Below are 27,416 nucleotides of genomic sequence, written 5' to 3'. Positions count from 1 at the left end.
TCCTGCTACTGCTGTACAGCATTTTTTCAAATGTTACAGTTTGTAGGTGGTAACATTGTTTCCAAGAGGTATGTGGCTGTGGATACACTATTTAAATGTGTGGCACTGGTTACACTGTTGCTATATATCCCATCTGACCATGCCCTCTACTTTTGCCTCTATACAATTTTGGTCTGATTTATCAGCTTCCATGAGGTACTGCTGTAAGAACCTTTGATATTTATTTCTATGAGTAGCCTTTTTTATGTTAATTCAAATATTCTTTGTTACTTTAGTCCAGTACATGTCCTTTGTCATGCTGTGTATCCTATAGAATATGGTTTACAGGTGTTTGTATGTTTTTATTTTCATTATATAGCACATTAGTATTTTGTTCATCAGTTCTCAGTGAGACTTGAATTGGGATACATATAATGGCTGCAGTGTGTCATTGTGGTTTTAGATGGCCTTTCCATTATGCTGAGCTTGGAAATGGCTAGATCCCATTATTTATTCTTTTGTTGCAAAGCTCATAGTTCTTTGCCAGCTTAGCACATTACTGCACATTGAAGTTTTCTGGAGTTACAGGTTATATGATTTATAGTTAAAGAAGAAAGCAGTTGGACAGTTTTGATGAAATCATGCTTACAGCCATTAGGCCAAACACCCACAGGGGGGATTTATTCTCATGTTGTGCTTGAGAAACTCTGAGTTAGTTACATCTTTGCAAGATTGTGGGAATTAACCTCTCTCTCTCTCTCTCTCTCTCTCTCTCTCTCTCTCTCTCAGAAAATTTCCTTAACTTAGCTAAGCTTTTAATGTCTTTCTTTTTCTATATATACATTTTGTCATAGGTTCATAGGTGTTCACTAGGCTAACAACCACAAGGGCCTTTTTAAGCCTAGCCAAGCATCCAAAATCTCTGACAAATTCTGATTCCCTTGATATGTATAAGCATTGTTAATCAGATAAGGCCCTTGGACAGAATTGTCCATTTTTAAGGGCGGTTTCTGACCACTATCTGGTGATGGGACTTGCTCAAAGGTCACATGGTAGGCAAAAGCAGTTGAAAGGAATCAAAGCCTTTATCTGGGACTTCAAGAAGTGGCTCCTTAACACCTCCAAGCTTTATTCTACTATACTATTCCTTAGTCCCTTGACAGCCTTTTATTTTATTTAGATGTTGCCAAGGGCTTTCTTATAATAATGCAAGTCTAAATGAGTTCAGGATGAACACTTTCTATGCATTTATTGCAGTCATGATTTATGTTTCTCGACTCAGTAGTTAACTCAGTTTTGTGTGTCCACTCCTATAACTCTTGGCAACAATATAATGAGCAATACATTTGCACTTAAGCCATCTGCATGTGTTAATTTGTATGCACTTATCATATCCTGCTCTTTGAAGCTTTCTGCTAGAATAAGGAATGGCACTCTGAGACTGCTCTGCCACATCAGCCATGTATACAAATTTGTAATGACATAGTGAACGTTTCATAACATTTTTATACTGATTGAACTTTCTATATCAGATAGTGGTGTTTAAGGAATGAAAAACTTTTTTCTGCATCTTTTTTTTTTTTTTTTGCGTATCTGATTGCTGGACATCTTTCTAGGGCCATTTGCTTATTTTTCCCTGTCATCACCACAGACAGAACTGTAATGGCTATTCACGGGCAGCTATGAGACATATTTCCACCTTGTGCCCTAACACCTCAGCTGTTGGCTGTTGTGATGACCTGTTACATGCCTGCATGCATGCACATGCATCCCTATTTGTCTCCTATAAAGACTTGACACATGAAAACAGCCTGGCATAGCCAAACACACTGATGTCTCATGGTGTCACATGCTGTACACCTCCTTTTCTCTATCTAGTAGCTGTCAGCATTGCATTAGTGGTGACTGCATCTCTACCTCTGCAAAGGACAAGCTGATGCCATCCTGATGCCATCCCCTCATTTCTACACCACCATATGCAGACAAACACACACACACACAGACACACACACACACACACACACACACACACACACACACACACACACACACACACACACACACAGTAGCACTCTATATATCATTCCTGTATGCCACAGTGCTGGTGAAAGAGCAAAAAAAATTATTATTTTCTGAGTAAAAGCACAAGTTTATCTGGATAATAACTTAGAATGCACATTTTAGAGGTAGAGAACAGTGAAGCAAACAAGATCATGTGCCAGTACTGTTGAATAGTTTTTAACTTAGACAAGATCACCAAATAATAGTGCAGACCTTTTGATAAAGTTTATTGATTTCTTTCACCATTTTTTTATTCCTGGGTGAAGACAGTCCATCCTAGTTAACAGCAAAACTGTGTATTATAATTTTGGTGGTAGTCTGGTGATTAAATTCTAGAAATTGAAAAAGAAACATGTAAGTTTTATATTAAGCTGTTCTAAATGTTTTTTTTCTGCCTGTCTAATGTTAAGGGTTGGTACAAAGGTAATGGTGTTTAACTCACAATTACAAGAAACAGGTTTTGAGTTTCACCTCTAGTCCCTGTCTAGTTATTAGCTAGGTATGTAATAGTCTAAAAACTGATTGTATAGTGTTTACTTAGCAGTCTTTTTTCTGTCTTCCCACTTATTAGTTTATTTTATTTTTATCTAAAGCTAAGTAAATTAATGCACACGTTAGTTAGAACTAACTTTAGTTTCATTCCAAATGACCAGTTTGACGTAATAATTACAGAAACATAAAGATGTTGCAGGGCAGCTGATTCTCTATGCAGCAAAAATACATGTTTTTACATTATTAGGGGGAAAAACAAAATTATTTTAATATAAAATGCTAATCTATTACATTGAACTTTCATTTTAAAATCAATAGACTGTCTTAATTTTTTTCCATATGCAGAAGAGCTAGCCATTTATTTTTTAGTTTGTAATGATTTCCTTCTTTTGATCTCCAAAGTATGGCTTCTCAGAATAGCACACATGCACTTAGTTTTGGTTATTTCACTGAATTTATGTTTGCGATTTAATCAGTTAAGTAAAATTCTACTATTTTTCCCAGTATAATATACCCAAATTAAATTAAATGTCTACTATACTGAAAAAGGGGTTTCATGCAGATATTCTATCATAAATAACACATGAGTTGTAACTTCTCATCTATAGTAGTGGAATTCATGCATTACAGTAGAGTGTCAATTATCCGAACATCGATTATCCAAAACATCAATTATCTGAATGCAGTCTTCCAAATTTTTGGGTAGGAAAAATCATAAAGTCTGAATATGTAAACATTATACATGTTCACTTGGGCATGTTTTTTGAGCTTGTAACCCACTCAAGTGTGAAAAATATTTGTTCTTGTGTACTAGAATCACTGAATCGTTAGAAATGTATTTCCCGCGTGCAGAAAAAAAAAATCAAGATTTTATGTTTTGTATCCGGTTCAATTATATGCTTGATTATCCAAACAGTTTGATTATCTGAACTACCCTAGGTCCCAATTAGTTCTGATAATTGACTCTGTACTGTATTAGAGAACAATTGTATGGATTGTATTTTGTGAATAATACATCATCTTGATTTTCAACTGGAAAAAGACTGTATAAGCTGCTTGGATTTCTTCTGCATACCTACTAGAGTTAACAATTGCATGTAATATTAATAGCATTTCAAATTAAGTTTTCTTTTATTTTTTTTGATTTAGGACATTTTAATTTTGCTACATCTACTAACATCTTCTGATTTTGTCTGCTTTTTAATATATAGTGATTACCAAGGCATATAGGAATTGAAAAACTTCCATAGAGAGAAGTTTCTTACACTGTTTTGACTTTTTTTAAATGTTCATCATCTCTCTCTCTCTGTATATATATATATATATATATATATATATATATATATATATATATATATATATACACACACATCTATACTGGCTTTACATGAACTGGGCATGTACATTATAAATTAATCTGATAAGGATTGTTGGCATAATATTTACTTTTCACCCAGTGATACCACCATACTCCAGTTTTATGTACTAGATAAGAAATGATAGAATACTAAAAGTCATTTTTAATCTGAGTTAAACCTCTGATGTGATAAGCTCTCACTTTCATTCAATACATCAGCAGAGCATCATTTAAAATAAGGCTGATTAGTCAAATGAAGAAACAAGTAAGCCCTCTGGCTATGTGATCGAATATTAATATTGTTTTTTTCCCCCCATGTACCTCAGGTTCTTCAGCATCTTTTGGTAAGTAATACAACTGCATGTTTTGCTTTACTTTGCATTACTTGTGTATTTAAATGTTTAGTTACCATTATGATATGTATTCTGATGAAGTTCGTGGGATTGTGCATTTTTTTCATGGAATCTTTTATCAAATATCCAAAATAATTTCCAGTAAGCAAAGTGAGTTTTTTAAAGATTTTCTTGAGCAACATTTTTAAACAAATTAATATAAGTATTAGTACATCATAATCCATCAATGTGCATTAAGTACTACAGCTTAGAGTATGTTATACATGTCATTGTATTTAGGGGTACAATAGTAAAGGTACTGCAACTGTTGCAGATATTCAAATACCTCTGTTGTCATTTAATGCATCTCTAGAATTACATATTTCTTGAAATGTTTCTTGTTCATGAGTCAAGAATGGATCATGGGGTAAAGGACATCACAGTAACGGTTACAAACTGAATTTTTGTCTCAGTATATATGTATTGTTACAAATATGTGCAAGGAGCAACATTTAAAAATATGAAAAAAAAATAACTCTGTGAGAGAACAGATGTTATTATATGCTGTTGTTATGGACTGATTGTCTACATCCAGACATTTTGATATTACTAGAACAGCATTTGGTAAGGAAACATTGACAGCTTATGAGGGATGTTTTATGGCTGTGCATGAAAGGCTTGGCTATGGAGTACATTACAGTGAATGGTGTTCTTGGATGCCATTTCATGACTAGTACAATGATTTGGGAATAGTTTCCTGGTCATACCAATGGTGGTTATGAACTCATGCAGATAATATTGTTTGTCATTCTGAACATGGTCTCTGTGGTTGTTCCAAAAATGTGAATGTTTTGGCTGGTAAGACATTTTTCACTTCTTTTTCATAAGAGTTGCATTTTCTAAAGCTGTCACATACTGCATATTCTTAAATTTTCACACCTGAGGCTTTTTGCTTTCTGTTTTTGTTTCACTATGCTAATCTTAACATTGTTCTTGTGGAATAAATATGTGCCATTTACTAACTCATCAGATGAGTTAAAGTGCTGTGCTGTATTTTACAGCTTATAGAAAAGGAAATTGCTGGGGGCAGAGCCTAGATGGCCAACTGAAAGCAATGAATTTTGAGAGCTCCATAAACTAGTATAATAATATAGGAAAATGATATTATTTTCAAGTTTAAAATGTCAGACATCTATAGATAAACTACTAAACTACATAAATATTAATTTTGGTGGAGATATAAAAAAAGTTTCCTGTCAAGTAACTTGGAGATATATTGAGTCACTGAATATGAACAACTCAAGGAATTCTCATCCAGATGCTGCTTTGAAAAAAAGAACTGCAATTGATGACATCTGCCTTACAGGAACTATCTTTGAAGATGGATGGCTTTAAAAATGACTTAGAAAACATCAAATTAAATTCTCAAAAATGGGCCGATACTCTTAGGAAACTGTTACATCAACACCATACAAAAATAACAAATATAGAGACTTCTCTAAATGACATTGAAGGGATACTCAAAAGAGAAGAATTCCAAAAAGAATTTCTGCTTAAAAGAATACATGGCTGCTTAACAAAATGGATGACTTAAAAAACAGGGAAAGGAGAAACAACATAAGGATCCTTTGTCTGCCTGAAAACACTGAAGGTGAAGACATTATTTCATTCTTAAATTGGATTTCTGAATTTTTAGACTTGTAAGAGGGACTTTAATTTGGAATTGAAAGGGTGCATAGAGCACTGAGGAAACCTGCTTCTAACTCGACAAGTACTCCACCAAGAACCATAGTTATCACATTTCTTTCATTTCTGGACAAGGAACTAATATTAAAACCTACTTGGAGGAAATCACCCTTAAAATACAATGAAAGCCTGATAAGGTTTGACAATGATTAGTCTTCCAGAATACTAGAACAAAGGAAAAAAGTCTGGCCAATAATAAATCTGTTGAAACAAAACAATATTAAAGCACAGCTGGCCTTTCCAGCCAAGATAAAAATACTTTTTTCCAATGAGAGAAGCTTTAATGACTTAGAAGAAGCTACTGTATTCATCAAAAACAACAACATAATGTCTATCCCAAAAGAAATGGAATTGGATGGCCCCTACTCTTAAAAGAATAAAAGTAGCAAATCCTTGGACTGATGCTAGAATGAAGAAACAAAAAACTGATTCCAAGATAGCTGTCCCCAAAAAATAACTCTTACAACTACATCTCTCAACGTATCAACTGATATGGTACATCACTTCTCGTCTGTTTTTATTTAAAAAAAGCGGATTTATTAAACAACTGAGAAACAGTAATGATTTATTCAGAATGTTCAAATAGTCGAATATTTCTTGACAAAGGTAGGTCAAGATAGATTACTATTTACATTATATATAAGACAAACAAAGCAACATATAATACAAACATAAAAAGTTTCTATTCCCCTACTTGAACTCAATGAATACTTATCTTGATCATTTTTCATTGATTTTACTTATATTAATTTAAAAGTAATTAATTAACTAATTCCACAAGGTACCATTCATCAGTGTTCAGACTCAAATGTAACAAATTAACATCATATATAATAGCAGTAACAGGAGAGTGTTTTGAAAAAAATGCTGTCATGGAGACTAATGCCTTCTTCAGTTAAAGTATAATTTAAAAATGTTGTGTATATCCTGGTTAAATAATGGTAACAAGCTCTTAGTACAAATGTTATTATTATTCTTTCTAAACATAGTTAATATCAGTTATGGCAAGTATCATAGCTACGAGTGCTGTTTGATTAAGCCTGACATGATGTGTGTGGATGCAGTTTTGTCTGGCAGCTGTTGTATGTTGCCATTTTCATCTCCGAGAAGCTGTGGGTTGTGGCTTGTGATCAAGGTTTACTGAAGCTTGTGTATTAGGAAGAGACATTTGGTGTTTTAGCCTGGATCCAAAGGAAGGGGGTAGATAAAACTGTGATTTGGGATATTTTCGAAGAGAATAGTTTGTTTATACATCTGCTGAGTGAGAGGTGGGAAGGCTGGAAGAATGTGTTATCTCTTGTTGCTGCGGCTTGTTGGGAGTTTTTTTTTTTTTTTTTAATCTGTTTGCTCTTCATTCTTTTTCTGGCCACTGACTCATTGAAAGGGACAGAATTTAAGCTTGAAGTCACAGTGAAATGAAGCTTTGCTTCAGGTGCATCGCGAGCATCTGGTATACAGTACACAGACACACTAACAGAAACAGATGCTCTCAGGTTGCTATGGTAATGGAGACAGAGTGACAATAATGCTCAACTGCTCTGAGGAGCCTCTGAGATGATTCTTGGCAATTAAGTTTTTGGTTTAAAAAAAAATAATAACAAAAGGGCTGATTTAAAGTACATATACACATATTGATGGTCTTCCAAAACTTTGTTTAGCTCATTAAGTTGATTTTTGATTAAAAAAATAAATAAATATAAAGTAATAAGTGCAATTTTGTATATAAAATGTATTTTGATCCAAACACATTAAGGACTTACATAAGAGTGGAAGTCTGAGTTATTGTGAAAGACTAAAAGCACTTGGCCTAGTGCAGTACCATTTGCAGTAGTCTGGGAGGTGAGCTTGCTCTGACATGTTGGACATATGGGGATAGCTGATTCTAGGGGTGTTTGGGGTTGCCAGGAAGTGCTAGAAAGTCATCAGATTTCCTTCATAGGTTCATAGGTAGGTACTAGGCTATTGGCCCTAGGGCCTATATAAGCCTAGCCAAAAAGGTACCCTGACTTTCACCACTCGAGAAAATTATTTTCCTGTGCCCCTGGAAAAAGTAATGTCTTTCGGCTTTTCCAGGCTTGGGGTTGCCACAGTGGAACTCCGGTCCGCTAATGATTGGCAGTGGATTTTTATGGTGCTGAGTTGCCAGCCCGACACCCAGCCTTCAAATAAGGCACACCCATTCACACATGCACCTACCTGCATGTCTTTATATGTCGCTTGACCACAGGGAGGACATGCAGACTCCACACATGCTCTCCAGCCGAGAATTAAATGGAAGAACCTCTTGCTGTGAGTTGACAACACTAACTGCTGCACCACTGCAGCCACCTGGAAATATCTGTGGGAATGGAAGGTGTGTTGAGTGGTTCACTGGCAGAGTAGCCACTGCATGGAACAGGCTGGTAAAATGGAACAGGACAAATATTGGTTTGGATATTTTAAGAACAGCCTGGAAACACACCACATGAACTAGTGAATGGTATTCTGGCAAAACTGGATGGGCATTGTTGCCCAAGCTTGAAGTAATGATATGTGTGTACTTAAGGATGGAAATATACTTATAACAAATAAGAAACTAGAAGGGTCTCATAATTTAAAGTTTATGGACTGTATAAACATGTTTGGAAGGAGCTAGTAATAAGAATAAGCATTACAACTTGTGGTCTCTTAAATAACTAAGCAACAGCCCAAAAAAACAAAAAAAAAAAAACACACACACACAATAGTTATGTAATGTATGATTTTAGTAAATCTAGACATAAAATATATAATCGTCATATAAGATGAAGCTGTCTGCTGAATTTAGATATTAAAGACAGGATTTAATAATGTGGGCTTGTGCATAATAACACTACTGTCTTGACTTGCCATAAATGACATTTACTACACTGAATATCAAGGGGAAGCATGATGATTTTCTTATAAAAATAAATATGCATAACAAGTCATGTAATTGCTTTAACTTGAATTGTAGTTTTAGTAACCCATCTTGACCATATATAATACTTAAGCAGTTACCAAGGTAACTAATGTTTTATACATGGCATCAAACATTCAAAGTTGTTCAAGAGAAACAATAGAAGCCTGAACTTGAAATGCCACAGAATGTAACAATCATATTTTGAACAAATAATATTAAATTGACAATAGACACTTAGTTTAATAACACTGGCTTTTGTATGATAACACTACTGTTTTAACTTGTCATAAATGACATACACTATATTGAACATCAAGGGGAAAGCATGATGATTTTCTCAAAGAAATAAATGTGCATAACAAGTCATATAATTGCTTTAACTTGAATTGTGGTTTTGTAACCCAGCTTGACCATACATAATACTTAAGCTGTTACCAAGGTAACTAATGTTTTATACATGACATCAAACTGACAAAGTTGTTCAAGGGAAACAATAGTAGCCTGATCTAAGAATGTCACAGAATCTAACAATCACATTCTGAACAAATAGTATTAAACTGACAATAATCACTCAGTTTAACCTTTCCTGATTATACAAAATAGAATGTTGACATTTAAATCTAAAAACATTCAGTATATGCCATAAAATGGCAATTTATGAATATGGAATGGGAATTTGTAATCATTAATCACAATAAGTGAATTTGTTGTTTTTAACCTATAAGTTCACTGATTTTATAATAAGAAATGACAGATATGAAAATCCTTATGTGTAGGAAATGGGGGAAGAGGGATGCACTGATAATTAAAATGCACTAACTTTCATCAATGCTCACATAAAGCAAACTTGATGCTTTAAGTAAGTTAACAACAAACAGAGTGATTACTTAAATGATGGCAAACAATGAAATATAACTTTTGATATATCCAATAAAATACATTGTATTATAAACATTAGGCATAAATATTATTACCATCTATTTATATTAAGTAATAAGTTTTGAAAGACTTCATCAATAAAGGTGAATATGTTAAATAACTGTGTGCTATAATCTTTTACTGAGGTTTTATATATGGCACATGCTACTTTGCTATGATTGAATTGCTTGTCATCTATCTTTCATGTGAATATTACTTGCGTATACAATAAGTAGACATTTATATTGTATTAGAATTCTGCCTAATCTACAATAGTACTATATCTGTTCAAAATAATATAAATATTACTTATTTCTATTACAAATATTCTCCATATGATAATTCAATTTATGGAGCTCAGATGTTCTGGATTGTCAATGTATGAATGATAATCTGATGGACTTAGGTTTATCCATCAGATTAGGAATGATTTTCATTCCATGGCTAGTGTGGATCTTAGTTTTGTTAACATTTCTTAATTTAAATTTGTTATTTCACAAAAACATTTTTAGTATGCCTGACCAAAACATTACTTTATTGGTAAACACTCAAAGTATAAAACTGATAATTTCCTTTAAAAGCTCAAACATATATTTTATAGTTATCAGAGGAAAATATTTAATAGTCACAATAAAACAAAAAATATATAGCCTAAATAACCTAAGATGGATTTAACTTTATTATCTTTAAATACCAGTGGCTTAAACAATCCTAGAAAGAGATTAAATCTACTGAAATAATTAAAACTGAATAAAACACAAAATGTCTTCCTTCAAGAAACTCATTTCAAAACAAATGACAATTACAAATGGAATCCTAAGAAATATATGATATTGGCACACTCCACTTAAAAGACAAAGACAAAAGGGGTAACAATTTTATGGAAAACAAATGTGATTAACCCAGAAATCATTTATGAATATGAAGATAAAGAAGGCCCTATGACATTAGTAATAGTTAAATATAATAACAGAATATGGACCATAGCCAATCTGTACTGGCTCCCAGGCATTGGAACAGGAACTGTTAAAAATAATTGGATTTCATTGTCAATAATTATAAAGGCAACTTAATATTCAGAGGAGATTTTAACTGTATATTTGATATTTCTGAAACTACAAATAAAAGACTTCTGTATACATCTCCTGCATCAAAAGCTTTAAATAAGAGTGTAGAATCATTTCATCTGGTAGATACTTTCAAATTTAAAGAAGATAAATTGTTGTTGTTTTCCCATCAAGATTACAGATTTGGTACCCAAACTAGAATAGATAAAATATTTGATGCCCATGATTTACCCTATACAATCATTAATTTCTCAATCACTCCCTGCCCCTTTTCAGACCACAATTCATTGATTCTAAAACTTAAAAATGGGTACAATCCATTAATATTTAACTCCAGAATTCCAACACATATAACTAAAATTAAAGAGTTCAAACCCTGGTTATTATCTGAATTACAGTTCTTCTTAGATATTAATTATATCTCAGAGATAAATAAAATAATGATATGGGACTCATTAAAAGCTTTGATATATGGTAAAACCCTAACTTGGTGTAAAAAAAATCAGAGAATGGGATTCTGAATTATTAGATCTATAATCCAAACTTTTGTCAGTAAAAGCTGAAAAAATCAAAATCATTTGGAGATGAAAAAGAAAGTATAAAATAAATACAACAAAATTCTAATACATAAAACTAGTTTAGCTTTAAAAAAACTAAAAATTAATACATTGGCCACTTCTCCCAAATATATACATAATTTATCCACAATAATCAAAATACAATCAAAAGCTAATAACATTAAAAGTATCTTCCATGAAAAGAAAGGGAAAAATGTCTTGGATATAGGTGACATTCTTGATGCCTATAGAAATCACTAAATGGAACATTTCCAAAAAGAAAACATACATATTGATCAAGTAAATCTAGATGAAGAATGTTCTAATATTAAAAAAACTAGAAAAATTAAAACTAGATCTGCAAGCACCCATATCCTACAAAGAAATTACAGATACAATAAAAGACGGTAAAAATAATAAATCTCCGGGTATAGATGGCATAATTATGGAAATATATAAATGTTTTCCTTCAAAGATACTGTCCTTCTTCCATAAAACTCTGTTAGAAATTCAGTCACAAGCTATAATACCACCCTCTTGGAGATATTCCTTAATCATACCAATCCTAAATGAAAAGAAATCCCCAAACCTCTGTACCTCATACAGACCTATATCTTCATTAAATAATGACTATAAGATATTTATTTATTTATTTATTTATTGCATTTGTTTACCGGGAAAGTACACTGGGCCTAGGTGAGCCCATTTTCAGTTGAGGCCTGGGGAGAAAAGCTCCACATAAATTTCACATCACAAAATACAAATATCAAATATAATTTTCTTTTCAATCTTTTAGCATTTCCATTGCAGTTTTATGGCAGTACATAATGATATAAACATATAATTTCAGTCATATAAATGCCATTACAATTTACTGGTTGGGAGGCAGAAAACAGTTACATCGTATACAATTATTTACACTCATTTAAAAGCTGTGTAGGCAGTGTAGTACAAGTTATAGCTAAGGCTGAAGACCTGCTAAGAGTGCATACATGTAGTTCCCAGAAAGTGGGAGCAGTATGAAGAAAGGTATGAAGAGAAGAAGAGTTATTTTTGGCATGGGCATAACTTGCAGGTAGAGAGATGTTGTCTAAGAGATTTTTTAAAGAGAGCAGGGTATGAGATGGAGGTTATTGAGGTTGGGAGGTTATTCCAAAGTTTGGAGGTAATGAAGGAATAGAGTATTTGGCCAGCTGAGAGTTGAGGTTTGTTAACTTTAAGTAGAAATTTGTTTTCTGATCTAAGGTGTCTGCTTGGATGGTACATCATTAATATAGAGGATAGAGATGGACAAGCTGTTGGTTTATATATTATTTTTGTGCAATACTTAAGTGGAGGTAGTTGAGATAGAGTGGTAGTTCTAGCCAGCTTAGTTGTTGCAGCGAGGAACAGGGATGTGATGAGGACTTAGCATTTGTTGCAAATATGGCAACTTTATTGTAGCATATATTAAGTTTGTTTTTTAGTGAAGAATGAATGTTAGTGAGGATCGGGGCAGCATATAGGAGGGATTGAAGTAGGGAGGCTGAGGCTAGTGTTTCTTTGGCATTGTTATTTAGGTAATAACTATGTCTATAGAGGGTACCTAGTTTCTGATGTGTCCTTTTGATGTTATTGAGTATGTGGGGTTCATATGTTAGGGTTTCATCAATAATGACTCCTAACAGTTTAGTACTGGGGACATCTTCTATGGAGGTATTCTTTTGGGAGTGGATAGAGAATTCAGCTCTGTTTTAGGGGTATTGTTTGTTTGGGAGTAAATGGAATCAGCTTAGTCTTGTTTGGGTTGAATGTGAGGTGATTATTTGACATCCATTTTTTGGTGGATGTGAAGGCATTTTGGGTTAGGAGGTGAAGCTCAGAAGGGGGTTTTGCAGTGCAGATAATGGTTGAGTCATCTGCATATTGTATAACATCAGCATGTATTAATGACTCATGAAAATTGTTGATGAATAAGTTGAATAGTAGGGGGGGCAATATTGAGCCTTGGAGAACACCAGTGGAGATTTTTAGGAGGGTGGAAGAGGAATGTTGCCATTTGGTTGATTGGTATCTGTTGGAAAGGTAACTTGAGAACCAATTAAGGGCTGGGGGTGAGACACCTAGCTTATTAAGTTTAGAGAGTAAAATGGGGTGAGAAATTGTATCAAATGCCTTTGAAAGGTCAAGGAAGAGTGAAGAGACAATCAGACCCAAATCGCATGCCCAATTTACTGCATCCATAAAGGAGATGAGGGCTGTATTTGTGCTACGGCCTGGTCTAAAGCCATGTTGGATTGGGGTGAGTAGTTGGTTGTTGATTAAGTGGTTGAGAAGTTGGGTATGGACATATTTTTCTAGTATTTTAGAGATGGGGAGAGAATGGCTATGGGCCGGAAGATTGAGATGTCAGAATTTTTGCCACCTTTGTGCAGAGGAAGAATGTAAGTTTTTTTTCCAGATATTAGATATGTAGGACCCTTGGATTGATCTATTGATTAGTATGCTAATGAGTTAAGCAATGGAATCAGCAGTTATTTTTTAGGAATTCAGCAGGTAGGTTGTCAGGAGCACAGAAGCAGAGTTTGAGTTTATGAAGCAGTTTCTTTATGATGCTTATGGGTATGGGACAGAAAGAAAAATATGGTAGTGAGGATGGTTTAGAATGAGTAGTATGTTGGTCTAGTGAGTTTAGGTTTGAAGAGGGGAAAGTAGTGGTCAGCTTGGCAATGGTGTTAATAAAATATGAGTTAAAGAGAGAGGCTATATCAGAGGGGGTTTTATCAGGGTATGGGCAGGGATCGTTGTTAGCTCCTGTTTGAAAAAGGGAATTTATTGTTCCCCTGAATTTTTGAGGGTTTAGTCTATGCTGGTTTTGTAGCTTGTGGACATAGTCTTTTTTATCTTTAATAACCTGTCTTTTGGCTTGATTACGTAGTTGTTTGTATTGTACCAGGTCAGCTGGCTTATTGTGTTTTAGCCATGTTCTCCAATCTTTGTTTCTAGAGGACATGATTTGCCTTGTGGTTTTAGTGAGCCAAGTTGCATGGTTAGTCTTGGCTCTTTTTATTCTATGTGGTGCTACCTCATCTAGGATTTTAAGAAATGTTGAATTGACTAATTCAACTGCATCATCTAGGGGAATGGAGTTTATTGGAGCCCAGTTAGTATGATATAAGATTTCATTTAGAGCTTCCAGGGTGAAAAACTGATAGGCTATTATTAGTTTTAAGTGGTAATTATTGGGCCATTGTAGTAGTTTTTCTGGCGGCTGAAAGAAAGTTGGTCACTGGACTCACTGATTGGTCAGAGGTGATTGGGATTTTATTTTTTTATTTGGGTCAAACACAAGGATCCAGTCTAAGGTTGAGCCTTGTTGCATTTTATTGTTGGGTCTGGAATAGTTAGGTAAAGTTGGGTGTAGTTAAATAGGTGGTTATACGGTGATATTTGCTAAATTAGTGATTTTTATCCAGTTTATGTTAGTATTATGGTTGAATATGTTTGTATGAACAAGTTAGAATCTCCTCTAGAATGGGAATAAGCATGGACTGTGGAATGTATAAAACTGGGAATGTATGAAACTTTGATTTAGAGGTTTTTATGGTTATTCAGCAGAAAAGAACTGTGGAAGGGTGGAAGTAGAGGAGAATTGTGGATGGGGTTTGATTATACTTACATGGTAACATTAAGTGATTTTAAGGTTCTCTATTGTTTCCTTTTTGTGTGGTCTATTGTTTTATAGGCATGGTTTTTGGGGTAGGCTTTTTGTATGGTTTAATCATGAAGTTTGAAGCTTCAGTGAAGTTAGGGAAGTGAAGTAGGGTGTTTTGGGGAATGAACATTCTAATGCTTTTTGGAATTTTTGATGGTTGTAAATTTTGAGTTTTTTTTGAGGTTTTTTGGTTTTGCATTTTTGGGTTTTGCATTTTTTTGGGTGTATATGGGTTTGGTTTATTAAGTTAGGAAACATTTTTTTTAATTAGTGTAGGTAATGTGTGGGGAAATGATGTGGGCTCTTTCTTTTATTGGCAGTATTGGACTTGTGTTGTAGAGATTTTGGGTTTGTGTTGTGAAGATTTTTCTTTTTAGGATATGGTAGGAAAAGTGTGTGAGGAAATAAAGTTGTTGAGGTTTAAGAGGAATTAGAGTTGTGTTGTGTAGTGTTGGGTAGATGTGAGTTGTGTTTGAGAGTTATGTAAGTGAATTCATGATGTTATGTGAGAGAAGATAGAGAGAATTATTGTATTAAGAGGGAGAATTATAGTGGTAATGTTGAGAGGCATAGTGGTAGTGTGGGGAGAATTAGATAGGTGGTTTGAAATAAAAAGAAGCTGGAGAGGGAAAATAGAGTAGTAGAGGTAGGGATTAGATAGGTTTTAGTAAGGTATATAAAAGACAGTAAAATATATATGAGTATAAGAGTTTAGTGTAGGGGGGTAAAAAGAGTGAAGAAATAAGGTAAAGGTAAATGAAGGTGAAAAAATATGTATGTTAGTTTGGGATATGTGTGGTAAAATGAGGATGAGAAGGAAAAAGAAAAAAAATGAATGAGAAAAAAAAAATGGTGGAGGGAAAGTTTGAAATGTTTGGTTGGTGTTGGGCAGGGGGAATTGGAGAAAAAAATAAGGGTGGTGGGGTGGAAGGATAGAGGTTGAAGGAAGGAAAGAGGGGGGAGAGGAGGAGATTGGTGGAGGTATGGGAAGAATGAAAAGAGGACTGGAGGGGGTGGGGGGTAAGGCTACTGGAGGAGGAGGAGGAAGGTGAGGTAAGAGTAGTGGTGGGAATTGGGTAGGGAAAGGAGAGGGGAGGGGAGTAGGGAAGGTAGGTGGGGGGAGCAAAGCACCCCGAAATGAAGAGGGCAAACAGAGCAGAACTGCATAAAAAAAAAACAATCTAAACTATCTGTAATATATTTAACTTAAACTTACAGTAGAAAGAGTTTAGGGGTTTCTTTGGAAAGGTCAGTTAAGCAGGGTTATTTCCAGATTTGAGAACTAAGTGAAATGAAATAATTAACTACTAAGATTGAAGCCGTACTTAAATTATGGAAATGTTATGATTGGGCTGTGAGTTGGAATGGAGTTAATTACTGGGTAACACAAATAATAAATCAGTAACTGAAATTAGCAGAAGCATGGCCTAAATTCTAGGTAAAGTTGGGTTCTCTAGGGTAGACACTTTAATAATACACCAGGATTAGGATCCTGCAAACAACACAAAGGTGCTAATTCTTTCATTGCTGCTGTCCATGCTGCCTCAGAGGCTTCTTTTTGGGTGTAGATGAGAGAGAATGGACTTGTATAACAAAAGCTTATGGTAGAATGTTGTAACTTGAAATTACTAGCTGTTAACCTTGCTGTGTGAAATTGTGAAAGATGGTTGTTAGCTCATAGCTGCAGGTGTAGCCATTTGTATCTATCTCTTATCTGTCTCCATACTTTTGCCATGAACCACTATCCTAAACAGCTTTTACAGCAGGAATGTATAAGAGGGTATCAACATTCAATAATGACAATCAATAACTACCTCATTCACAACCTTAACATGAAATTAAAAAATGTCTAGCCATAAAATGCATAAAGAAACACAAATAAAAAATGTAATAGACAAAAAATAATAAATATATTAAAAAAAATCTATCTGTTATAGAAATTGTGATAAATTGAATGAAGAAAAAATCTGGTTATAGATTATGTGAATAAAGAATATATATATATATATATATATATATATTTATTATAAAAATTTAATGCTATTTGAATTTATTTATTTTAGGGCTAATTCTATAAATATTTATATATATATATATATATATATATATATATATATATATATATATAATAATTTATATATATATATATATATATATATATATATATTTCTATATATATATAAATCAGGCAATAATTTACTAAACATCAAAACATATATTATATAATTAAATCTAAACATATATTGGCATTGTTCATCAATAATTTAAGAGATATTAGAAGGAAGTTATTACATGTTCAATTTGTATTCATATGACTTTCAATTTCACAGATGTTAATCAAAAATACAAATTTTAAACACAAAAGAAAGATTTGAAGATAGAGATATTTTAATTATCTAGCAAAAGAGAACTTAGAAAAATATTAAAGGAAAATTTATGCAAGGATAATATGAATTAAAAAAAAAAACAATAATATCAAATCAAAATATTTTAGGTAAAAAAGAAAAAAGAATAAAAGATAAATAATAATTTGAATGCAAGATAAATTACAAAATATCTAATAAATCTACAGATTCTACAATAAATACTACTATCAATCTCTGTACAAAATGGAAAAAAATATTAATATCAAAACTACAACAATATCACCAGAAATGGGTTATAAAAATAAAAGAAATTGAAGCATAGAATGGCAACATTTGAAATACCAGAACTGAATATATAAAAAGAAATACATTTATGAAGATCAACATTTTATCTAAAAGAAATATACTTAAAGAAATCCATTCATATATGCAAAAATGGAATAAGTGCTGAATAAAGATATTATGGATTTAATTTGATTTAAAAAAAATAAATATAAACAAATCAGATTGAAAGTAAAACATTAATATATTAAAAGCAAGAATAACTAAACTAACTACAGAAAAATGAATTTGATTTACAAAAACAATTGGATAAAATAATACATGCCAAATAACAATAAGAATTGGTGATTTAATTATAACATAATTAATTTCACTTAAAAAAATACATAAATAAACAAAGAGAGAAAACATTAACGAAATATGTAATACAATGCACATTATGATAAATGGTTAATTAGAAATTAGATTAAAGATTTGTTGCAAACTTTGATAATAAAACATAGAGAAATTTTAACAAAACGTGAAAAAACAAAGTTTTGATACTCTTAAAAAATTTTTTATTTACTGAAAAGATTTCTTCAGATTCTTTTTATTTGAAATGGTGTGGAGGTGCATTTTCATTTGGCTGACTTAGTTTTAAGTTGTTCCCAGTTGTCCCAACGGAGGTTTTTAGAAAGATTCGTTGGGTTTTTTAAGCCAAGGGACTCTGTATTCTAGATTTTAGTTTTGTCTTGGTGATGACTGATTTTATTGACTGATTGACTCAATTTCATTAGTCTTGGTTTTAATTATCTTTATTTGAAGTAGGATGTAACAATTGGAATTTGATTTAGAATAAGGAATGAATGTCAAAGAGAAGATCTAGACATCACAATGTTATAAAAAAAAGTACAACTAACAGAATCCATTTTGATAGTGGACTAATAAAAAGACATAAGTTGACAATTTTCCATGGGCAATAGTTGGTAGTTAATTTGGTCCATGGGCAAATATTAATTTTATGGCTGAAGTTAAACTGACCATGTTTTTAAGAAAGAGAGACCCATATGCATTTTTAATACACATTTTTGAAGCGATTCTGCAAATCAGAATGATTTTATGACAAATTAATTTATATTTTTTTATATAATTAAACATAATGATAATAACAAAGTAAAAGGTCAACATCCAGTTAATGACAAAATGGATTCATGGCTAATCAAACAACAAATTAAACCACAATTGGAATGTATCAAACATTTGGATTAAATAAAAATGAAACAGGTGTGATTTTTAACAAGATTTTTACAAAAAAGTAAAAAGTGTAACTGTGTATCAAGCTCCTGGGCTTAATGGCACATTAAATGTAAAATGTCTTTTAAATGATATATTGTATTATTAATTTTAGTCTATTAGTTTTTATAAGAAGACTTATTATATATATATATATATATATATATATATATATATATATATATATATATATATATTCATATATATTATACTATATTTTTTCAAAAGTTTAAGTATATGTGGTTCTTCTTTAAATTTGTACACACATTCACAATGGATTGAATGTTTTTTTCATTTTTTTCATTTAATGAAGCAACTGTGATTGGTTTATTAGTTAATCTATCTGTGTTTAAATAGCCTTATGTGCATTGTCCATTTGTTCTGAAGAAGTGTGTTAATATTAAATGAAAGAAAGCACTCAACATATACTACAGTGTTTGGAGTTTTATTTGAGTCCTGATTCACATTTTCCACTGTTTTAGTGTCTTTTTGTTCATGGATTGGTGATTGTTTTTGATTATATAGAGAAATTATTAATTCCTGGGAACAGAAAGGATTTGTTTGTTGACTCCAATGTATCATAGAACTAAAAGTTTTAGATATGCAAGTAATTAAAACAACATACAAAATTTTACAACAGGACTGGCTAACTTTATAGAGTATTCTGTCATATTCACAAGATTTAAGAAGAATTAACAATTCTTCAATTAAAGAAATACCTAAATTTACAAAATACATATATGAAATCATATATAATGACTTTGACATGGGAAACAGTATTTTAAAATTTTACAAAATATTGATAAACTATAAAACAACACCCAAAACCTCATATTGGAAATATATAACAAAAGGACACTCAATACATTTAACTGAAGATATTAAAACAAATACCTTATTATCGATAAAATATACATCCTTTATACATTACTGGAATGTTTTAATTGGAAATGCTTGCACAGAGCATTCTTAACCCCAGAAAGAATCAGTAAAATTAGTTCTTCCATAAAAGGAATATGTTAGAGATGTGAGCAAGTACACATTGCAGGTCTGAACCACATTTTATTTGAATGTGTTAAAATTATGCCATTTTGGAATGGTATTAATAACTTTATACAAGCTTTATTTAATGAATCATTTTATTTAACTAAAGCTCTTGTATTATTAAATGTAAACAAAGGTCCTCATTTGAATAGGTCAAACATGTATCTAGCATGGACTATACTTGCAATTTCAAGGAAGTGTATAACAAGAAGATGGAATACAAGCACAATATCAGCTTTCGAAGACGTCTACAGCCTACTGAAGACCATAGCATTATTTGAAATTAAAATTAAAGAACTAAAATGTATCCAAAGCTATTTATCAACAACCCTTGGGGAAAAGTCTTATTGTTGATTGACACTATACAATAATTGATCAGACGCTCTGATAATGGATTGGACATACTTATAAAGTAACTGAATATATTAAGATCTGTTATAGTGTCAGGCTAATGTAAATAGTGTACATAGTTATTTAAGATGTTATGTATAAATTCTATGGAATTCATTCAAATGTATTTGAAAAATAAAAAAAAAAATTAGAAAAAAAGAACAGGGAATTGCTCTTAGTCTCTACAAGTTAGGATTCTACTCCTTCCAAATGTCTGTATAGGGTTTTCTTAGCCAAATATATTCAAACTGTGACAATGGCTGTTAGCAAAGAGTCCCTTCCTGGCCTATAAAGCTGGAGGCTTGCCCTGCTTTAATAAATTTAGGACTGCTGAACATAAACTGTACCACTACAGTGTTTAATGCCATCATTCACACCTGCAGAAATGACCTATGCTTTGTTCCATTTTATACTTACAGTATTAGTTGTATGGTCTGCCTTATCTCATTTGAGCCTAATGCATGTGAAATGCAGGATACATACAGAGTGCTGTTACTATTCTGTAAATTACTGGCTTTACTGAATTTGTTTACTCAGGTCAATAGTTAAGTAGCTCAGATGTGTAAACATTATTTAAATTAAGCAATCAAGGCATAAATCTTCCTTACATGTTTAAACTGAAATATATTATTGCCTTGAAATTAAGTATGACTCCTGTTTCCAAACAACATTTGTCTAACCTGTAGCCCTCAGGAATCTGACACTCTTATTTAAATAATAGCTGGTAGGTGGGTTAATAGCGATCTTTTAGTAGATCAACAGTGAGATACGTCTTTACAGGAGGGACATGCAAATGAGAAGGAAGGTGTTCTGTTTTCTTTTGTGCCTGAAAACCGTTAGTCATAAATATATAATCTATTTGCAACTTCATATGGTTGTACTTAGTTGGCAGTACTGTTGTTAGAACAAACAGCAACAGTTATTAATGTGCTATGCAGCATTTTATCCCTATTTCCTTAGTAGCATTACTACTCCAGAAATTAAGAAAAAAATTGTTTCTTATGATCTGGAATAAAAAATGTATTAGTCCACAGAATCCACTATCCTGTTATAAGGTATTGTCAATACTGCTGTTTAACTGCCATTAAAAATAAATTGCATGTGTTGTGCCTTGTGGATTATGATAATAAAAAATTCCTTTGCATTGGAAATAATGCAAAGTAAATAAACTGGAAGCTTTACAAACACTACACAAAACTATTAAGAGAACAGAATATTTTAGATTTTGAACAGGTTGCTGAAGGTGCATTCTATATGCTTTTTCTAATTTCTTTTTTTTTTATTTCCAGCCACCTCATGGATAATAAAGGTGATCCCACTTCTGGCAATGCTACTAATAAAATCAATGTAACAGCTGAAGGATTATGGGACATGTTAATGTCAAAACGTTCTACTCTTCGTTTTTCGCGTCAAAATAAACTTATGTTGCTTATGGTTCTGTAAAGATTCAATTTCCGACTCTGGCTATCAGTGCATTCATCATAATGTTACAGGTCATGAAAATCAAGTAACTTGAAGATGCATGTTATAGCACAATACTGACACTAAACAGTACGTATCTTCTTAAGCCTTAGAACAAGTAGAACCACTAAGTGCTATTTATTCTTAAAATATTAACTTATTGTCTAATTATTTTATCTAATGATAATCAAATCCAATTTGCTGCTGTGCCATTCTCACATTACAGACCTGTGTGCATTACATGAAGTCGGTGTTAGTTGTTTGCCTTGGGTTCAGTGAGTTGGATTGTCTTTCTGAAGGAGCTAGAAATACATTCTTAAATTGATGACATATGTATGCTTAAGCCAGCAGGCCACCTTTGAAAAAAATGACATGAAGGAAACTGTTCCTGCAGTTTATCAGGTTTACACTGATTAGATTCACCTGCACTATTCATAATAATTTGATAATAATGTGTTTTACTAACAACTTGCACTATATACTAGCAAATAACAGCTTGATGACCTAAAGAACAGTTTGTCTTCTGATGCAAAGAAAACCAAAACAAAACTGACAGGTAAATATTACCATCTCATGTCAGCTACTGAAGGCAAAATTAATTGTATATCTTTTTTAAGTACAACTGATAATTTCACTTCTGTAATTCTTGTTAATAAATTATATTCCTTCCAACCTAATGTTTCCTGTGTTTTAATTATCTGTGAAAACCATAATAAAAAAGTGTGCAATAGTTCTGACTTTTATGATGATGAGATGCAGCATATTTATAAATAAAAATGCATTAAAAAAAGTAAAACAAAACAAGCAACAAATTTAACCATAGTACAATACTAATCACAGACATACAAAAATGCTTGCTTCCATAAGTGAATGCTGGTTGTCCACATTTTTTATCTAAATGTATTCATTTTATTTTATTTTTTTAATATATTCTTTTCATTCTGAGATTTGCAAAGGACTTGCATCCTCCCCAGGAACAGTTCTTTTGCCCAGTGCTTGCAGGATAAGCTCTAGCTGAAAGCACCTCTGAAGTGGTTAAAGCTGTTAATCTAAAGTGATAGATGGAAATCTGTGCAACCATATTCTGTAACATTAGGCAGTGTTTGTAGCCTAAGGGCAAAACTCAGAAAGGTTACAATCAGGTTTGTATGATGCATGCACCTCATGGCAGACTTTCTACATTCACACACAGCCGTAGCACCATCATGCTTTTGTATGAAGATGTGCAGAATCAGAATGAGCTGTCTGCATGGCTGTGCCAGACACTAATAAGGTGCTCCTTGGGAGAGGTATGGGCTAATTAGCCTTGTGGTCTCCCTTAGAACTGCCTAGTGTAAGGCATTTAGATAGCCTAGTGATTCAGAGAATTGTTCAACTGTGTAAATTAGCATGTTCACTCTTGACTGCTCATGTTAATGAACACCTTCAAAACGCCATGTTCATCCATGATAGTAAAGCTAAGTGCTCAGGAGTTTGGTGTTAGGAACTGTATGCATATGTGTAGGTGAGGAGATGCTTGTGTCAGTGTTTGTTTAAGTGTGTTTCTGGCTGGTAGTTAGTAGTAGGGAAGTTAGTAGGCTAAGGGTGTGTGTGTGTGTGTGTGTGTGTGTGTGTGTGTGTGTGTGTGTGTGTGTGTGTGTGTGTGTGTGTGTGTGTGTGTGTGTGTGTGTGTGTGTGTGTGTGGGGGGGGGGGGGAGTGTGCATATTTTGTGTGTTTATCTGTTGTTAAGTTAGCTGGGGAGCTTAAATACTTCCACACATCCTTAGACTAATGAGCAAAGCCTGCAACATTCAGTCAGTGGAATATTACCCACCAGCGATCTCTTTGCAGATATGGGATGGGGGGACACTACTAGCCCCAGAAACTGCACTGTCTTTTCATGCCTTAGCAGCACTTAAATGTAATGTGGGCTGGATGGAGGACTAGACACTAGGAATGTTCTATATCGCATGCCTGAAAGACACATTATTATAAAAAGTGGATCAGGGAACCACTAGCCACCAAGGATAAATCTTTAACTATGTGCCTTAATGACACTTAGGGGTGGAGGGATCGCTAACCATTAGGATTAACATTTTTAACATGATGATCTATATCTATATAACATGCCTTAATAGCACTTAATAAAAGGAAATGGAGTGGAGAAACATTAGATGACAGGGACATTGTAAATAACAATCATTAAGGCCATGAAGTAGATTCCAACCCTGTACTTTGTTATACCAAGAGACAATAATAGACCTCTGCACCACCAGTGTCCACAAGGGATATAGTGGAAAAGAAACATTAAGGCTTCTTTAAAATATTCAAAATAAAAAGCTGGAAAGAGCCAAGCCTTGCATCCATGCTACAGGAAGCATCGGGAATCACATGCTGCGCTGTTAAGTCAATAGTGCAATTTTTTTTAACATATATTGAGGATCTCAGGTATTATTCAGTGCCTGCAACTGTTCACATGTTATGAATGAAAGGGATGTGAAGAAGAAGACATGCCTCGTAACTTTGTATCCAATGAAATACACAATTCCAAAAGTAATTGTGGGACAAGGACACATGGAACATACCTCTCAATCTCTTAGTGTAAGAAATCTTGACAAAGTCAAAATTAATGGGGGAACAAAGGCCCCAAAATTTTGACAGATTTTATATATTGCTCTTATAAACTTTGACATTTGCTACAATAACAGAATTTGTGTTAGCATGCATTTTCTGAAGGATACGGAGTCTACAACTTAAACTGCATGCTATTATTTAGTGAAGTCAATCTTGAGTAATTTGCCAAAAAATGACAAAAATAGAAGGCAAAAATCTGGACATTCTGTGAAAATCTGGACAGCTGAAAGGTATGATGTTGACAGATTTAAATTATTCACCTTAGAACATCACTAGAAAAAAACTTTAGGGGCTGGTGTACCACATTTCAGAACAAATGTCCTTCGTGACAAGGTTTCACCAATAAGTGCATGATTACCTCCTCAATTGTATAAAAATGAAAGATTTATTCCACAATAAAGCGTAAAGTTAAGCACTTTCACCCACTACACTGTGTGTGCATAATTAATAACAACACTACGGCTTAAATTCAAAAGTTGGCACCAAAAAAACTTTTTCATTTAAAGTGGTATGCCCATACTATTCAAACATAACATAAGAAGAATCAGAGAGAATTGTTTGAGGTCATTGGCTGACTGAGGTCACCTGGACTACAGCTTAGACTAAGCACCTCATTGGTTCTTTTGAGATTTCTTTCTTAAAAGCTGTCTCAGGTTTCAACTTTCTGTTAACTAAGAAGTTAAGTTGTGAGTGTTTCTGCCATTTCACACTGAGCTAATCAAAGGAAGGACACTGAGCAAACTCGGAACTATAATATATAACATTAAGTATTCTGTTTTTTCCTTATTTTGTTCTTTATTTCTTTGTTATTTATAGCACTTTGTGTACTGTGTATTTTTTTAGCTAGTTTCATTGTGTGTGAGGTATTAACTGGAAATTTTCCACTTTTATTAAGCATCTGTTGGGTTGTTTGTTTATGATAACTTGTTGCAGTTAAACTCTTTTTTCTAGAGGCTCCTTTAGCTGTGGCTTTGCAGTTGCTCACCCTTAGTGTAAATTTGATCTGGGGCCCTCCTCCCAGTCTAGTGTCATTACCTCATTCTACTCAGTACAGGGAGAACATTTGAGAAGGCCAATCAGCTTAGTTTCTGCTACTCCTTTCTCTCTTTCCACTAAAAAAAAAAAAAAAAAAAAAGGTAGTCTAGAGATTTGCTGTGTCCAGGACTATTTGTAGGCTTCTAGGCCCCCAAGCCTTTCTGTGTTGGAGGGAAGCCTTCTAGCTTAATTTTGTTTCTTAGAACTAGCCAGTTTTTTGTTTCAGCACTTGTTCAGAACTTATTGTAAGCACTAAATAAGCTACAAATTACTACAGTGCTCAACTTTCCTCACTATCTAGAGGAAAACAGTTTCTAGTACTTAACAAATAAGCACCTATCCAGGCATGTCTAAGGATCAGCCCCCGGTGTTTTCTCCTGTCTACCTGATGAATCTGGGCATCTTGGGGCAATGCAGTAATTGCCTCATGTACACAGACAACCCTCTCCTCCTACCACCCAACACTACAACCTGTGAGAGATGCACTTATATAGCCAAACTGGAAGCAAAGCTCTCTTCACCCAAGACTGGACTAGACAGTCAAGAGGAGAAGGTAAACACTTGCACCACACCACACTCAGCACATAGTCCCTCAAAACCTACACCACCAAAACACACACATAGAAACACAAAACACACACCTACATTCACAGAGGCTCTCAGTAAAAACCTGCTCAAGCAACAGGGACCTCCAAAGCAGAAACACAAGCAACCTCCACCCCCCCAACACAACCCAAATGACACATAGCCCACAAACTCAGTGTGCCACTCAACCACAGCCCATAAAGCATAACAACGTACCCAACACTCTAGTCATAGGTGACTCTATAGTCAGGCACACTGATGTTCCACTCACCAGGCTAAATAAGGAGAAAGTTACTGTCAGCTGCCTGTCAGATGCCAGGATCCGCCACATAACGCATGCACTCAGGTCACTCCACAACAAGTACAGATATGACTCTGTCATTGTCCATGTTGGTGTGAATGACCTGAGACGTACCTCCTTGGACTACATGAAAAGGGACATAGAGGAGCTGTCCGATCTTGTAGCCCAGGCAGGTATGACCCTACCACTGAGTAGCATCCTGCCATCACCCAGAATGATACCACTGTACAAGGACAAAATGATTGACTTCAACTATTGGCTAAGCTTCTGGTGTCATTCTAAGGGGATCCAGTATCTGTCTGCCTGGGATGACAAGATCGACAAGCCACGATGCTTTGCCAGAGATGGCCTGCACCTGTCACCCTGGGATTCCAGAAACTGGCTAAGGCTCTAGCCACCCCTATAGTGCCTTTTTTAGGCAAGGTTCAAATGACAAATTCACCACCCTAACAGGTACATGCAAGAAGAATCTGAGGGTATTGCTACTCAATGCTAGAAGTCTAAACCTCAAAATGCACTCTCTCGAGGCACTCCTTAAAATGGAGAACATAGATATCTGTGCAGTGACAGAGACCTGGTTCAAGGCTCCAGAAAGTACCCCTGCATTACCAGGCTATAATTTATACCACACCCTTCGGCCACCTAACCTGGACCGAAACACTAAAGGCGGAGGCATGTCCATATTCATTAAGGATATCCACACCTCCAGGCCAGTTGCTCAGCATAATGCATCCGAGATTATCCAAGTGCAACTAACTCTGGGCAAGACCGCAATCCAAATTGTAGCTTGTTACAGATCCCCCACCATGCCCCAGGATTCCCACTCCTCATTTCTTATTACACTGGAAAATAATAGGGTACAACCTAACACCCTAATAATGGGTGATTTCAACTACCCTACCATTAACTGGGAAAACTACTCATGTACCAACTCTTGTGCTCA

General features: G+C 33.9%; 1 protein-coding gene across 2 annotated transcripts in view; it reads left to right on the top strand.

Moving 5' to 3' along the window:
• LOC122811862 (pancreatic secretory granule membrane major glycoprotein GP2-like) overlaps nt 1–22,610 on the top strand; it is a 159,738-nt gene extending 137,128 nt beyond the window's left edge. For both annotated transcript variants that reach the window (XM_044083999.1, XM_044083990.1), the window contains 2 exons: nt 4,216–4,233; nt 21,767–22,610. In XM_044083999.1, the coding sequence (XP_043939934.1) occupies nt 4,216–4,233; nt 21,767–21,828 (80 nt within the window). In that variant the 3' untranslated portion in view covers nt 21,829–22,610. The remainder of the gene's footprint in view (nt 1–4,215; nt 4,234–21,766) is intronic.
• The last annotated feature ends 4,806 nt before the right edge of the window (nt 22,611–27,416 follow it).

This window comes from Protopterus annectens, chromosome 1.part1 (genome assembly GCF_019279795.1).
Source record: "Protopterus annectens isolate FY-2018-M chromosome 1.part1, PAN1.0, whole genome shotgun sequence".
Taxonomy (NCBI): domain Eukaryota; kingdom Metazoa; phylum Chordata; order Ceratodontiformes; family Protopteridae; genus Protopterus; species Protopterus annectens.
Note: the sequence above shows the minus strand (reverse complement) of the source record. Positions and strands in the feature narration are given on the sequence as shown.